Genomic DNA, 15,629 nt, shown 5'->3' on the forward strand with positions numbered 1-15,629 from the left:
CAGCTGGGAGACTGTGACCCATCTGCGAGGCAGAGTGTCATGGATAGCACATATAGAGAGGTGATCACACTGCAGGCTCAGACTCTGCAGGCAGGAAGGGAAAGGCTGACCACCAGACACAGCAAAAGAGATAGACAGGTCGTGCAAGAATCTCCTGTGGCCATTCCCCTGCACAACGGATATACTGTTTTGGATACTGTTGAGGGGAATGACCTGTCAGGGAAAAGGAGCAGCAGCCAAACCTTTTGCACCAGGGTTGGTTCTACTGCAGAGAGGAGAGGTAAAAAGTGTGCCAGGTCAATAATTATGGGGGACTCAATCATAAGGGGAATTGACAGGGATACCTGTGGCTGCAAATGAGACTCCAGGATGGTATGTTGCCTCCCTGGTGCTAGGGTCAAGGATGTCTCGGAGCGGGTACAGGTCATTCTAGAGGGGGAGGGTAAACAGCCAGGGGTCGTGGTACACATCGGTATAAAGAGAGTATAAGCGATGAGTTCCTAAAAGCAGTATACAGGGAGCTAGGAAGAAAGTTAAGAAATCGGCCCTAAAAAGGCAGTGATCCCAGGGCCTCAAAGGCAGTGATCTCAGGGTTACTACCAGTGCCACATGCTAGTCAGGGTAGAAATGACAGGATATATCAGATGAATATGTGGCTGAAAAGATTGTCACGGGGAGGGTTTCAGATTCCTGGGGCATTGGGACCGGTTCTCAGGGACAGATGACACCTGGACAGGACTGGGACTGATGTCCCAGGGGAGTGATTGCTGGAGTGGCTGGGGAGGGTTCAAACTAATATGCCGGGGGGGTGGGAGCCTATGTAAGGAGTCGGAGAAGGCGGGAGCAAGGACAAAAACAAAAGGCAGAAAAGGGAATAAGAAAAGTGATAGGCAGAGAAATGAAGGACAAAATTCAAACAGGGCTATTGAGAAAAATAAGAGCGAGACAAACACCGTTAAAAGACAAGCTTAAAGGCTTTGTGCCTTAATGTGTGGAGCATTTCCAATAAAATGGATGAACTAATTGTGCAGATAGATGTAAATGGGTATGATATAATTGGGATTATGGAGACATGGCTGCAGGGTAACCAGGGATGGGAACTGAATGTCCCAGGGTATTCAGTATTTGGGAAGGACAGGAATAACGGAAAAGGTGGTGGAGTGGCATTGTTGGTTAAACAGGAAATTAACACAATGGTCAGAAAGGATATTAGCTCTGACAGTGTAGAGTTTGTACGGGTAGAGTTGAGAAATACCAAGGGGCAAAAAACATTCGTGGGTGTCATAATATAGACCCCTAAACTGCAGTGGTGATGTTGGGAATGGCATTAAACAGGAAATTAGAGATGCATGTAATAGGGAATATTGGGAATCATGGGTGATTTTAATCTGAACATAGATTGGGCAAATCAAATTAGCCACAATACCGTAGAGGAGGAATTCCTGGAGTGAATTTTAGAAAGGTTAGCAAGTAAGACTAAGTAAGTTCAGGTTGAAGTCATGGCAGGCGAGGGCAGTCGCGTGATTTGTGCGACCAATCATATATGGGAAGTCATGAATCCTAACGGTGTCCTAGATGACCACATACAAAAGTGATCCCAACTGCAGAAACTTATGTCCTGTGTTTTGGAGGCTGAGTTATGTGGATAGCACGTTTAGAGTGGTGGTCATACTGCAGTTGAAGGGACTGCAGGTAAGAAAGGAATAGGTGAACAACAGTCAGTCAATGAGAATCAGGCAGGTAGTGCAGGAGTCCCTCGTGATCCTGCTCACAAATTAGCATTCCATTTTGGAAGCTGATGAAGACACTGATTCCTCAACTGAGTCTAGACAGAGCTGAGCTTCTGGTGCCACAAATGGTCTAACTCTACAGGAAGGGAGGAAGAAGAAAGCAGGAGCAACAGTGATAGGGGATTCACTAGTTTGGGGAACAAACAGACATTTCTACAGTCGCAAATGTGATTCCAGGATAGTGTATTGCCTCCCTGGTGCCAGGATGAGGGATGCCGTGCATCCTAACGGGCTGGTGATAAGATAGAGGCCCTGGCACACGTTGGTACCAATGATATACATAGAATGAGGGATAAAATCTTGCATCAAGAATTCAGGGAGCTAGGCAGTAGATTAAAAGGTAGGGTCTCAAAGGTAGTAATCTTTGCATTATTACCAGTGCCACATGCTAGCAAGTACAGAATTAAGACATTAAGACAGATGAATGCATGGCTCAAGAGTTGATGTAAGATGGAGGATTTTAGATTCTTGGATCACTGGGACCATTTCTGGGGAAGGTGGGACTTCTACAAGCTGGACAGTCTACACCAGAACAGAACTGGACTAACATCCTTATGGGTGCGTATGCTAGTCCTGTTGAGAGTAACCTAGTTTGGCAGGGCCAAGGGACATAATGTTTGTACAATTTTAGTAAAGGAACCAAGGCAGCGGGCATTTAGCCATGTTGCATTTCAGGGGAATAAGGTGAGGATGGATAGTCTCTACTCTAATGCTCACGGTTTTCAGTCTGACAGATGTGTTAAATGCATGGGCCAACACATAGATTTGCAACACAAAAACAGAAATTGCTGGAAAAGCTCAGCAGGTCTAGCAGCATCTGTGAAGAGAAATCAGAGTTAACGTTTCGGGTCAAGTGACTTTCAGGGGACTATGTACTTGAATCCCAAGATCCTTCTGTGCATCAATGCCATTCAGAGTACCGCCATTAGCTGTATACTTTTCTATAGTATTTAATCTCCCAAAGTGCAGCACCTCACACTTACCCAGATTAAACCCCATTTGCCATTTCTCCAACCATATCAGCAAATGATCTATATCCTGCTGTATCCTTTGACAACCTTCTACACTATCCACAACTCTTCCGATCTTTGTATCGTCTGCAAACTTACTACCTCATCCATCTACCCTTCATCTAAGTCATTTATATATATCACAAACAGCTGAGGTTAGGGGTGGGCCACTAGTCCCACTAGTTACAGACCTCCAGCCTGAAAATGACCCATCACCACTACCCTCTGTCTTCTATGGGCAAGCCAATTCTGAATCACACGGTCAAGTCACCGGAAATCGCATGCATCTTAATCTTCTGAATGAGCCTACCATGAGGATCTTTGTCGAAAGACTTAACAAAATCCACGTAAACAACATCCATTGCTCTATCCTCAACAAACACCTTTGTCACCTCCTTGAAAAATTCAATCAAGTTAGTAAGGCATGACCTGCCCTGCACAAAGCCATGCTGACTATCCCTAATTAGGCCATGCTTTTGCAAATGTGTGTAAATCCTATCCCTAAGAATTCTTTCCAATAGCTTCCCAACCACCAATGTGAGACTCACAGATCTATAGTTTCCTGGATTATCCCTGTTTCCCTGCTTGAACAGAGGAACAAAATTAGCTACTCACCAGTCTACTAGAACCTCTCCAGTATTGGACTTAATTCCTCTATTCATTCATGGGATGAGGGCATCACTAGCGAGGCAGCATTTATTGCCCACCCCTAATTGCCCAGAGGGCAGTTAAGAGTCAATCACTTTGTTGTGGGTCTGGAGTCACATGTAGCCAGACCAGGTGAGGATAGCAGTTTCCTTCCCTAAAGGACATCAGTGAACCAGATGGGTTTTGCCTGACAACTAGCAATGGATTCATGGTCATCATTAGACTCTTAATTCCAAATATTTATTCAATTTAAATTCCACCATCTGCCGCGGCAGGATTCGAACCTGGGTCCCCAGGACATTATCTCTGGGTTAACAGTCCAGTGACTATACCACTAGGCCATTGCCTCCCCATATTTCTTCAATTCTGGGGAACAAAGCTGGAAGGGTGTTCAAGGTGACAGTGGGGTGTATTTTGTGTTAGCGATTGCAACTTAATAAGTTTCAAATTTGTTATGGAAAGGTAAATGATGACCTGCAAAAAAGGGTTTTATTAAAATAATGCAATATCTGACCAAAGTAGACTGCGAACAGTTTCTTGAGGGTAAATCTATAGCAGAACAGAGAGAGGCATTCTAAGAAGAATTGTGCAAAGCACAGGCCCAATATATTCCTTTTAGGGTGAAATGCAGGAGTAATCCTGGATGTCTAGAAATGTTCAAAACTGAATAAAAAGGAAAAGAGAGACGTACAACAAGTACAGACAGAAAATCAGTGGGGGTCCTTGTGGAATATAGAATATGCAGAGGAGAACTTAAGCAATTGGGAATTGCGCGGGTCAGGGCGGGGGGGTTGCTCAGGGGCATAAGAAAAAACTGGTTCAGAAAATTAGGGACAATCACAAGGTATTTGACAAATATATCAAGGGAAAGAGAATAACCAGGGAAAGTGTAGGACCCATTAGAGGTCAAGGAAAGGCAGGGCATTGGTAGAGTGTTAAACAAGTGTTTCATATCTGTCTTCACTTGGGAGAAGGAGGATACTGTTGCAGAATTCAGGATGGTGGACTGCAAGGTTCTTCAGCAGGTTTTTATAGACGGACTTAAAAGTGGGAAAATCCCCAGATTCCCCAGATGAGTTGTCTCCCAAGTTGCTGAAAGAAATGAAGGAAGCAATAACAGGTTCCCTAACCCAAATTATTAATTCCTCTCTGGTCACAGGGTAGGTGCCAGAGGACAGGAGGGCAGCTAATTTTGTACCACTTTCAAGAAGGGTGGTAGAGATAAACCAGGGAACTGTGGACCAGTGAGTCTCGAATCAGTGGTAGAGAAGCTATTGTAGAAAATTCTGAAGGAGTGAATTAGTCTCCATTTAGAGAGGTAAAGTTTGATCAGACGGTTGGCACAGGTTTGTCACAGGGAGATCACGCCTAACAAATCGAGTTGAATTTTTTGGGAAAGTGACCAGCTGTGACAATGAGGATAGTGCAGTTGAGATAGTTATATATGGACTTCAGCAAGGCCTTTGAGAATGTTCCACATGGGAGGCTGATAAAGGTAAAAGCACATGGGATCAAGGGTAATTTGGCAAGTTGGATCCAAAACTGGTTTAGTGGTAGGAGACAGAGATTAGTGGTAGAAGGCTGTTTGTGTGACTGGAGGCCGGAGTCTAGTGGTGTACCACAGGGATCAGTGCTGGATCCCTTATTGATTATGATTATATATAAACCATGTAAATGAGAACGCTGGAGAGTTGTGGGGAGGGTGGAGTGGGGGGGTGGGAGGGAGCCCGGCAGAAATGATGAATAAGTTTACACATGACATGAAAATTGGCTGGGTGATTGACAGTAAGGTAGGTGGCCTTAGGTTACAGGACGATATAAAAGGATTGGTCAGATGGGCAGTTCAATGGCAAATAGAATTTAACTATGATATGTGTGAGATAATGCACTTTGGTAACAACATAACGTAGAACTCAAAGTAGGATACATGGAAGCTCACAGGACAAAAGGGATCTTGGGATGCTTGTCCAAAAATCTCTGAAGGCGGTGCAGCAAATGAATAGGGTAGTTAAGAAGATCTACAGGACAAGTCAAGGCATAACTACAAGAACAGGAAGGTTATAGAACATAGAACATTACAGCGCAGTACAGGCCCTTCGGCCCTGGATGTTGCGCCAACCTGTGAAACCAATCTGAAGCCCATCTAACCTACACTATTCCATTATCATCCATATGTTTATCCAATGACCATTATGTTGGAACTGTATAAGAATTTGGCTAGGCTACACTTGGAGAACTTTGTGGAGTTCTGGTTAACGTGCTGTTGGAAATATTTGAATGCACTGGAGGGAGTGCAGAGGAGATTCACCAGAATGTTGCCTGGGATAGAGTGCTTTGATTATGAATAGAGATCAGATAAGCTTGTGTTATTTTCTTTGAAGCAGAGAAGGTTGAGAGGGGATGTGATAGAGGTTTATAAGGTTATGAGGGGCATGACAGAGTGGATAGATAGCAAATTTTTCCTTAGTTAAAGGGTCAATAACAAGGAGGCATACTTAAGGTGAAAGGCAGGAGGTTTTGAGGGGAGTTGAGAAAAAAATATTTTTACATGGGTGGGTCGTAGAGGCAGGTAACCTCACAACCTTTCAAAATTACTGAAAATGCGGTAACATTCAAGGCTATGCACCAAGTGCTGGAAGGTGGGATGAGTAAGTATTGATTTGGCAGTACACACTCGATTGACTGGACAGCCACTTCTATACTGTATGGTTCTATTATAGCTAATAATATGCTACGAAGATCAGTCCTGCAGCCTCAATTATTTGCTATCTATATTAATTACTTGGAGGACAAAAGGAATCTGCAAGTGTATGTAGATAGGCTGAGTAAATGGGTAAAGAATTGGCAGATTGAGTTTCAAGTAGTAAAATATGAGGTCAGGAGTAGGTCATTCAGAATGTAGACCATGTCCAGCCATTCAATACGTTCATGGCTGTTAGAATAATTCAATGTTTTGTATCCACCCCCATCCCATATTCTTGTACACCACTGATAATTAGAATTCTATCAATCTCTACCTTAAACATACTTAAAAGCTGAGTTTTACCAACCTCTGTGATAAAGAATTCCAAAGGATGGCAACTCTCTGAGTAAAAAAAAACTTCTTTTCATCTTCAACCTAAATGGCATCCTGCTTATTTTTAAACTGCCTTCTGGTTCGACTTCATAATCAGGGAACATCTTATCTGCACCTACTCCACCTACCCATTTTAGTATTTTGTAAGTTTCAATGAGGTTAACTTTGAAACTCTAGAGAATACAGGCCCAGTTTGCCCGACCTTTCTTCACAGGAAAGTACTGCTATCCCATGAACAAGTCTTGAGTACTTTCATTGCACTCCCTCTTAGCAATAATTCTTTTCTAAGATAAGGAGACCAAAACTACACACAGTACTCCAAATGAGATTTACCCAAGATCCTATAGGCAAGACACAATTACAATTAGGCAATAAGAAACAGGAACAGGAGTAGGCTGTTCAGCCCCTCAAAGCTGCTCCTTGCGTGGGTTTCCTCCGGGTGCTCCGGTTTCCTCTCACAGTCCTAAGATGTGCAAGCTAGATGATTTGGCCATGCTAAATTGCCCATAGTCTTCAAGGATGTGTAGATTAGGTGGGTTATAGGGGGATGGGTCTAGGTGGGATGCTCTGAGGGTCAGTGTGGGCTTGTTGGGCCAAAGGGCCTGTTTCCACACTGGAGGGTTTCTATGAAATCTATTACAATGCTGGGGGTATATTACAGGCTTCCCGACAGCCAGCAGAAGATAGAGGAGAGAATATTTTCAGAATCACAGAATCCCTACTGTGTGGAAACAGGCCATTTGGCCCAACAAATCCACACCACCCCTCCAAACAGCATCCCACCCCGACTCATTCCCCTACCCCGTCATTTCCCCATGTCTCACCTAAATATCCCTGGACACTATGGGCAATTTAGCATGGCCAATCCACCTACCCTGCACATCTTTGGATTGTGGGAGGAAACTGGAGCACCCGGAGGAAACCCACGCAGAAACAGGGAGAATGTGCAAGCTCCACACAGACAGTTGCCCGAGGGTGGAATTGAACCTGGGTGCCTGGCGTTGTGAGGCAGCAGTGCTAACCACTGAGCCACCGTGCCGCCCCCAACAATTAGAGATCCCACCAAGATTTTGGAAGGATGTAAAGACAGCAGGGTTGTTGTGGTGGGTGATTTTAACTTACCTAAACTGACTGGGACTCACTTCATGTTAGGGGCTTGGATGGGGCAGAATCTGGAAAGACCACTCAGGAGGATGTCTTGACACAGTCCTACCAGGGAAGCGGTTAAACTGGACCTGGTTTTGGGAAATGAACCAGGCCAGGTGAGCGAAGTTTCAGTGGGGGAGCATTTCAGGAATATTGACCATAATACCGTAAGTTTTAAGATACTCATGGATAGGGATGACAGCAGTCCTCGGGTGAAGGAGTTACAGTGGGGTAAGGTGAACTATAACATATTAGGCAGGAACTGGAGAAAGTTGAGTTGGAGGTAGCAGTTTGAGGGTAAATCCACTTCAGACGTGTGGGACTTTTCAAACAGCAGATGATAAGAGTTCAGGGGTGGCACATTCCTGTGACAATGAAGGATAGGAATGGCAAGTTACGTGAACCTTGGACGACCAGAAACATTATGACTTTGTTCAAAAAGAGAAGGGAAGCATAAGTAAGGACTAGGAGGATTGGAACTGATGAAGCCCTTGAAGTATATAGGTAGGAAAGAAATTAAACAATGAATTCAAAGGGCTAAAAGGGGTCATGAAACACCTTTAAGAAACAGAATTAAAGAGAATCCCATACATATATAAAAAGCAAGAGGGTAGTCAGGGAAAGAGTTTGCCCATTCAGGGACAAAGGAGGAAATCTGTGTGAAGCCAGAAGAATTAGGTGAGGTCCTAAATGAATACTTTATGCTGGTATTCGCCAAAGAGGAAGAATTGGTGGAGGGAAGACAGTGTCGAATTTCTAAGCCAAGTTGCCATTAGAAAGGAAGAGGTGTTGAACATCTGAAAAAGTATTAAGGTAGATAAATCCCCGGTCCTGATGGGATCTGTCCCAGAATATTGTGGGAGACGAGAACAAATTGCTGGAGAATTGACAGAAATCTTTCCATCCTATTTGGCCATAGCTGAAGTCTCAGAGGACTGGAGAATAGCCAATATTGTCCCTTTGTTTAAGAAGGGTACCAGGGATAATCCTAGAAATTACAGGCCTGTGAGCCTCACGTCAGTGGTAGGGAAATTATTGGAAAAGATTCTCAGGGACAAGATCTATACGCATTTAGATGCAAATGGACTTATTAGCAATAGACAGCATAGTTTTGTGTGGGGGAGGTCGTGCCTCACTAACGGTCAAGTTTTTTGGGGAGGTGACAAAGATGATCGAGGGAAAGGCGGTTGATGTTGTTTACATGGACTTCAGCAAAGACTTTGACAAGGTCCCTCATGGCAGCCTGGTACAAAAGGTGAAGTCACATGGTATCAGAGGTGACTTGGCAAGATGGATACAGAACTGGCTTACTAAAACACCACTGAAAGAGTCCGTTCTGGTTTTAAACTTTCTATACACCCTTCTGATGACCACTGAAAATATCAGACAGTGGACACTAAAAGATTCGGTCCTCGCAAAACTAAAACAGCTGATAGGGAAGAGGGAAACAAAAGGAACATCACAACTAGAATTAAAAACTTTCTGGACCCAGCAAGACTAGATCACTGTAGAGGATGGAATATCATTATGGAGAGCAAGAGTGATTGTCTCAAGCAAAGGCTACTGCCAGATACTGGCTGAACTCCACCAGGTCATTCAGGAGCGTCAAAAATAAAGATGTCTGCAAGAAACTATGTCGGGTGGCTAGGATTGGATGACGATACAACGACATTATTGCAACAGTGCCCAAAGTGCCAACAAGGACAAAAATTACCACCAACAACTCCCCCACATTCATGGGAATGCCTGGGTAATTCTGGGCAAAGAGTGGGGATAAATGAGTGCTATTCTAGCTGGCAGTCAGTGACTAGTGGTCTGCCTCAGGGATCGGTGTTGGGACCACAATTATTTACAAGTTATATAGATGATTTGGAGTTGGGGACCACGCGTAGGGTGTCAAAGTTTGCAGATGACACTAAGATGAGTGGTAGAGCAAAGTGTGCAGAGGACTGTGAAACTTTGCAGAGGAACATAGATACATTGAGTGAGTGGGCAAAGGTCTGGCAGATGGAATACAATGTAAATAAATGTGAAGTCATACATTTTGGTAGGAGTAATAGTAAAAAGGGTTATTACTTGAATGGTAAAAAGTTGCAGCATGCTGCTATGCAGAGGGACCTGGGTGTCCTTGTGCATGAATCACAGAAGGTAGGTCTGCAGGTACAACAAGTAATTAGGAAGGCAAATGGAATTTTGCCCTTCATTGCTAAAGGGATTGAAATTAAAAGCAGAGAGGTTATGTTGCAGCTGTACAAGGTGCTGGTGAGGCCACACCTGGAGTACTGTGTGCAGTTTTGGTCTCCTTACTTGAGAAAGGATGTATTGGCACTGGAGGGGGTACAAAGGAGGTTCACCAGGTTGATTCCGGAGTTGAGGGAGTTAGTTTATGAGGAGAGACTGAGTAGATTGGGATTATATTCATTGGAATGCAGAAGATTGAGGGGGGATCTTATAGAAACATATAAAATTATGAAGGGAATAGATAAGATAGAAGTAGAGAGGATGTTTCCACTGGCAGGTGAAGCTAGGACAAGAGGGCATAGCCTCAAGATTAGAGGGAGCAGATTTAGGACTGAATTGAGAAGGAATTTCTTCACCCAGAGGGTTGTTAATCTATGGAATTCCTTGCCCAGTGAAGTAGTTGACGCTACTTCAGTAAACGTTTTTAAAGAAAAGGTAGATTTTTTTTGAACAGTAAGGGAATTAAGGGTTACGGTGAGAACGCGGGTAAGTGGATCTGAGTCCATGAAAAGATCAGCCATGATCTTACTGAATGGCGGAGCAGGCTCAAAGGGCCAGACAGCCTACTCCTGCTCCTAGTTATTATGTTCTTATGTAAACTCTGGACTCAGTTACATGTTGACAATGCCACCCCTTTCATGAGTTCAATGTTCTTAGTCATTGTGGATGCCCACTCAAAGTGGTTGCATGCACATAGAGTTCATTTCTCAAACAACGATAAAAATGCTGTGAACATCGTTTTCAATACACGGGCACCTAGAAGTGTTGGTCACAGGCAATAGGCCATTAATCACCAGCAAGGAATTCAAATATTTCCTAAAGTCGAATGGCATTTGGCATACAAGGACAGCCCCATACTATCCCGTCCGATGATCTGGCGGAAAGAGCAGTCCAAATTCTGAAGGCAGGGTTAAAGAAACAGCTTAAAGCTTCACTTGATACCAAACTGTCCCGGTTCCTATTTGATTATTGGACCATGCCACATGCAACAACAGGGATAGCTCCACCTAATAGGGAGTTGCTAATAGGGAGAAGACTCTGCACAAGGTTAAATCTGATCTTCCTGGACCTGAAACGGTATCAGGAAAGCCAATGCTGGACACAAGACTCCTCTAAGCAAGAGAGACATGTACTTGAGGGGATGAAGTTTGGTCCAAAACTACGGAAAAGAATCTGCCTGGGTAAGAGGCATGGTCAATGCGAGGTCAGGTCCCGTGACCTACAAAGTTCAGGTAGGTGCGTTGGTCCTGACCACGGATGTGGAACAAATGAAAGCTGCAAACTCACAAACAGGGTACGGCCAAAAATATACCTGGCCCCTCAGAACAGCCAAAAAGCCTGTTGGAACCCATGGGTTCTACCCCTCCAACCAGCGTTGAACAAACTCTGGAATCTGAGATGGACACAGCAAATGTCACAGCCTTGAAACATTTACCACCTGAAGAAGAGGGTGAATTTCTACCAAGATGCTCCGGACACAAGGTGCAGGCTACGATTGGGTAGACACTGCAGTTTCCGAGGCTGAGTCAGAGGAACCGGACCCGGTGCAAAAATGCCCCTGGTTAGTCTACATCCCTAGACTTAGACAGGGAAGGATATAGTGATTTTAACAAGGTCAGCCAGGTGGATCTCATGGAATGAGTTGTCTGATTAGGGCTGTTATCCAGGTCCAATCAGGGACCCCTGGCTGACAGATCTAAACATGAGTGTCAGAGGTTCTGTTCACTCTGAGAGCTGGCTCTGAGGAAGCTGGACCAGTGTCAAGTACTATGCACCTGTAAATAAAGGATGACTTGGTGACGGGATAACAGCTTCTGTGGAGTTATTTTGTACTTCAAAAAGATATAAACAGGATGACAGAACAGAGGAAATGTTAGCAGGTAAAATTCAATGCATAAAGTGTGAGGTGATACATCAGCTAGGAAGAATGAGTAAAGACATACAAGCTAAAAGGTATAACTGTAAACTGGAATAGAGACACCTAGGTAATTTGCACACAAATTTTTGAAGATGCAGAGCAGGTTAATAGGAATTTTGGGCTTCTTAAACATAGACATAAAGGACAGAAGCCAGGAAGTTATGTTAAATACATGCCAAACACTTCTTTGACTACAGCTGCAGTATTACCACCAAATCAGGGAACCACGCTTCAGGATGTGAAAACTTTGAAGAGGATTCGGAAGAGATTTACTAGGATGGGCTTGATGATGAGGGAATGTACAGATAAACTGAAGATGGTAGTGTTGTTCTTCTTAGAGCAGAGAAGGCTAACAGGACACTAAGTTTGTATATCAAACAAAAGCTTTCCTGTGTCTTAAACCATATTACTCATTTATATAAATGATTTGGATATAAACGTAGGAGGTATGTTTAGTAAGTTTGTAGATGACACCAAATTTGGAAGTGTAGTGGACAGTGAAGAAGGTTACTTCAGAGTACAATGATATCTTGATCAGATGGGCCAATGGGCCAATGAGTAGCAGATGGATTTTAATTTAGATAAATGTGAGGTGCTCCATTTTGGAAAGGCAAATCAGGGCAGGACTTCTACACTTAATTGTAAGGGCCTGGAGAGTGTAACTTAACAAAGAGACCTTGGAGTATAGGGTCATAGTTCCTTGCAAGTGGCATCAAAGGTCGACAGGATAGTGAAGAAGGTGTTTGGTACACTTGCCTTTAATTGGTCAGTGCATTGAGTATAGGAGTTGGGAGGTAGTATTGTGGCTCTACAGGACATTGGTTAGGCTACTTTTGGAATACTGTGTGAAATTTTGGTTTCCCTGCCAAACGAAAAAGAACAGGCCTACATCCCCAGACTTACACAGGGAAGGATATAGTGATTTTAACAAAGTCAGCCAGATGGTTCTCATGGAATGACTTCCCTAACTGGGGCTGTTATCCAGGTCCAATCAGGGAGCCCTGGCTGACAGATATAAACATGAGTGTCAGAGGTTCTGTTCACTCTGAGAGCTGGCTCCAAGAGGTGGGGCGGCACGGTGGCTCAGTGGTTAGCACTGCTGCCTCACAGCGCCAGGGATCTGCGTTTAATTCCACCCTCAGGTGACTGTCTGTGTGGAGTTTGCACATTCTCCCTGTGTCTGCATGGGTTTCCTCTGGGTGCTCCGGTTTCCTCCCATAGTCCAAAGATGTGCAAGCTAGGTGGATTTGCCAATGCTAAATTGCCCCATTGTGTTCAGGGACATGTAGGTTAGGTGGGTTATAGGGGAATGGGTCTGGGTGGGATGCTCTGAGGGTCGGTGTGGACTTGTTGGGTGGAAGGGCCTGTTTCCACACTGTAGGGATTCGATGGATGAAGGATTGAAAGGGTTCAGAAAAGATTTGCAAGGATGTTGCCAGGTTTGGAGGGTTTGAGCTAAAGGGAGAGGCTGAATAGGCTAGAGCCATTTTCCCTAGAGCGTTGGATGCTGAGAGGTGACCTTATAGAAGTTTATAAAAGCATGAGGGGTATAGAGAAGGTGAATGGCCAAGGTCTTTTTGCTGGGGTAGCAGAATCCAAAACTAGAGGGCATAGGTTTAAGTTGAGAGAGGAAAGATTGAAAAGGGACCGAAGGAGCAAGTTTTTCATGCAGAGAGTAGTGCGTGTATAGATTGAGCTGCTAGAGGAAGTGGTGGAAGCTGGCATAATTTCAAAATATATAAAGGCATCTGGATGGGTATATGTCTCTGAAGGGTTTAGAGGGAAATAGGCCAAATGCTGGCAAATGGGACTAGATTTATTTGAGATATCTGGTCGACATGGACGAATTAGACGGAAGGGTCGGATTCCATGCTGTACATCTCTATGACTCTACTACTCTATAAGAACATCTGATACTTCTCATTTCTATATTAATGTACAGGTGTGTTCTTACTGGTGTAGGCCCGAGCATAAAGGACATTATCCAGCACTGCATCTGGATCCACATGAAAGCGATCAGCAATCCCTCGCAGTCTATCTGGACGGCTGTATGAGGTTAAGGATTTTGGGTCTAATTAACTGGATATCTACTGGGTATCACACAGGTACACATCCACTGCATACATTGCTCATTAATCATTTAAACAATAGTACCCAAACACATCTTTTCATAAAAACACACAGGACCACACAAGTTATTGGAAGACAACAATCTTGATATTTCAGACACACCGACAATAATATAGGTTCTCAAATACATTTATACAATCATAATTGCCTAGGTAATTTGAGCAAAATCCTGGGCAGAATGTAATTGTTCAATGTGGACACTCTAACTTCCAGGTGAACCTAATTTAAATATTAGAAGTAAATTTCAGGTGTCAGGGAAATTACTGATTTGGAGCTTGCTTGGCAAGAACAGTCATGTTGCTGCAGGATTAAAGGCCCTTAATGAGTTTAAAGTAATGGTCATTCGGAACAAAGTACACTAGGTTGTACATTATCTCCCTTCTTCTCTGTTCCTCTGTAGTAATTCTATCCCCACCACCCCTTTTAACTACCTACCTAAAGAGTCGGAGAGGACCCGGGTCACAACTGGGAACCAGATGGCGGGAGCTAAATGTGCAAGTAGTGTCCTGCAGTGACGGCGGATCGCGTGTGGGCCAGAGTGACGATGGTGGATCAAAAGTGGGCCGGCGAGAGCGGGCTGGTGAGGCAGCGGTGGCGAGAGCGAGCCGGTGAGGCAGCCGACAGTGAGCCGCTGAGGCAGCAGCAGTGAGATGGGGCCAGCAAGACAGCCCAGAGTGGGACTCTGGCAGAGGCATGGTGTGGGCTGGAAAGCCTGGAGCGAGACTCTGGCGGAATCATGGAGAGGGCCGGAGAGCTCGGAGCAGGACTCTGGCAGAAGCATGGTGAGGGCTGGAAAGCTCGGACCAGGACTCTCGCAGAGGCATGGCGAGGGCTGGAAAGCCTTGAGTCGGACTGCGGCAGTGGAAAGGAAAGTTGGACTCTCTTAAGTTATCTTTTTCTTATCTTATTCTAAGTTAATGTGAATAGCGCCATTTATGTACAATGAAGGTACACACTTTTCGCTGTAATTTTACATTGAATACACATTACAATAAATCATTCAATATTTGCGAAGTCTACAAGAGAATAGAGAGTGCTTAAGTTCTTGGGTGTAGATGGGGATATTGCATTAATACTGGGGTCTGCACATCTTTGATGGAGGAGAGCTGGAAAACATGCTATTATAAACTAATAAACATTTATTGGCTATTTACAAGGTTGACTGTTACAAGATCGCACCAGAATCTTTCTAAGGTTCTAGCATCACTGATATTGCACTCTAATAATTAACACAATAATTATTAACCTTTTACACTAGACCTCCTCCAATCCTTTCATTCTATTCATAACATACATTTTATTTCATTCCAATTCCCACCTCCACCCCGCACCTCCTAACAAAGTCACTGTTGGGCCCAATGAGTCAGAAGGAAGGATGTGTGCTGACTTAACCAATCCTCATCATCACATCCCCGATTCTTTTCCAGGAGGAACATGGGCATCCTGCAGAAGAGGATGCGAGCAGTCCGGTGAGGTGAGGTGCATCTTCCCTTGCATCTGGGCCATCAATCCAGGCCTGCCAAGACAGATTTCTTTTAGACATCAATACAGATCTGTTGCATCTAAGGATGCTGTGGTCAATTTTAACAAAGAACACGGATGAACCAAAGGACTCGTAACTCAGAGATAGTAGGAACTGCAGATGCTGGAGAATCTGAGATAACAAGGTG

The 15,629-nt window shown here is 44.1% G+C and overlaps 1 protein-coding gene across 1 annotated transcript in view; it reads right to left on the reverse strand.

Annotated features, from left to right (window-relative positions):
* The window catches only part of dmc1 (DNA meiotic recombinase 1), a 161,087-nt gene that overhangs the window by 64,361 nt on the left and 81,097 nt on the right, over nucleotides 1-15,629 (reverse strand). The window contains exon 9 of the mRNA XM_048617571.1: nucleotides 13,784-13,875. Coding sequence (XP_048473528.1) covers nucleotides 13,784-13,875 — 92 coding nt within the window. The remainder of the gene's footprint in view (nucleotides 1-13,783; nucleotides 13,876-15,629) is intronic.

The sequence above is a fragment of the Rhincodon typus genome, chromosome 37, assembly GCF_021869965.1.
Source record: "Rhincodon typus isolate 14 chromosome 37, sRhiTyp1.1, whole genome shotgun sequence".
NCBI classification, from domain to species: Eukaryota; Metazoa; Chordata; class Chondrichthyes; order Orectolobiformes; family Rhincodontidae; genus Rhincodon; species Rhincodon typus.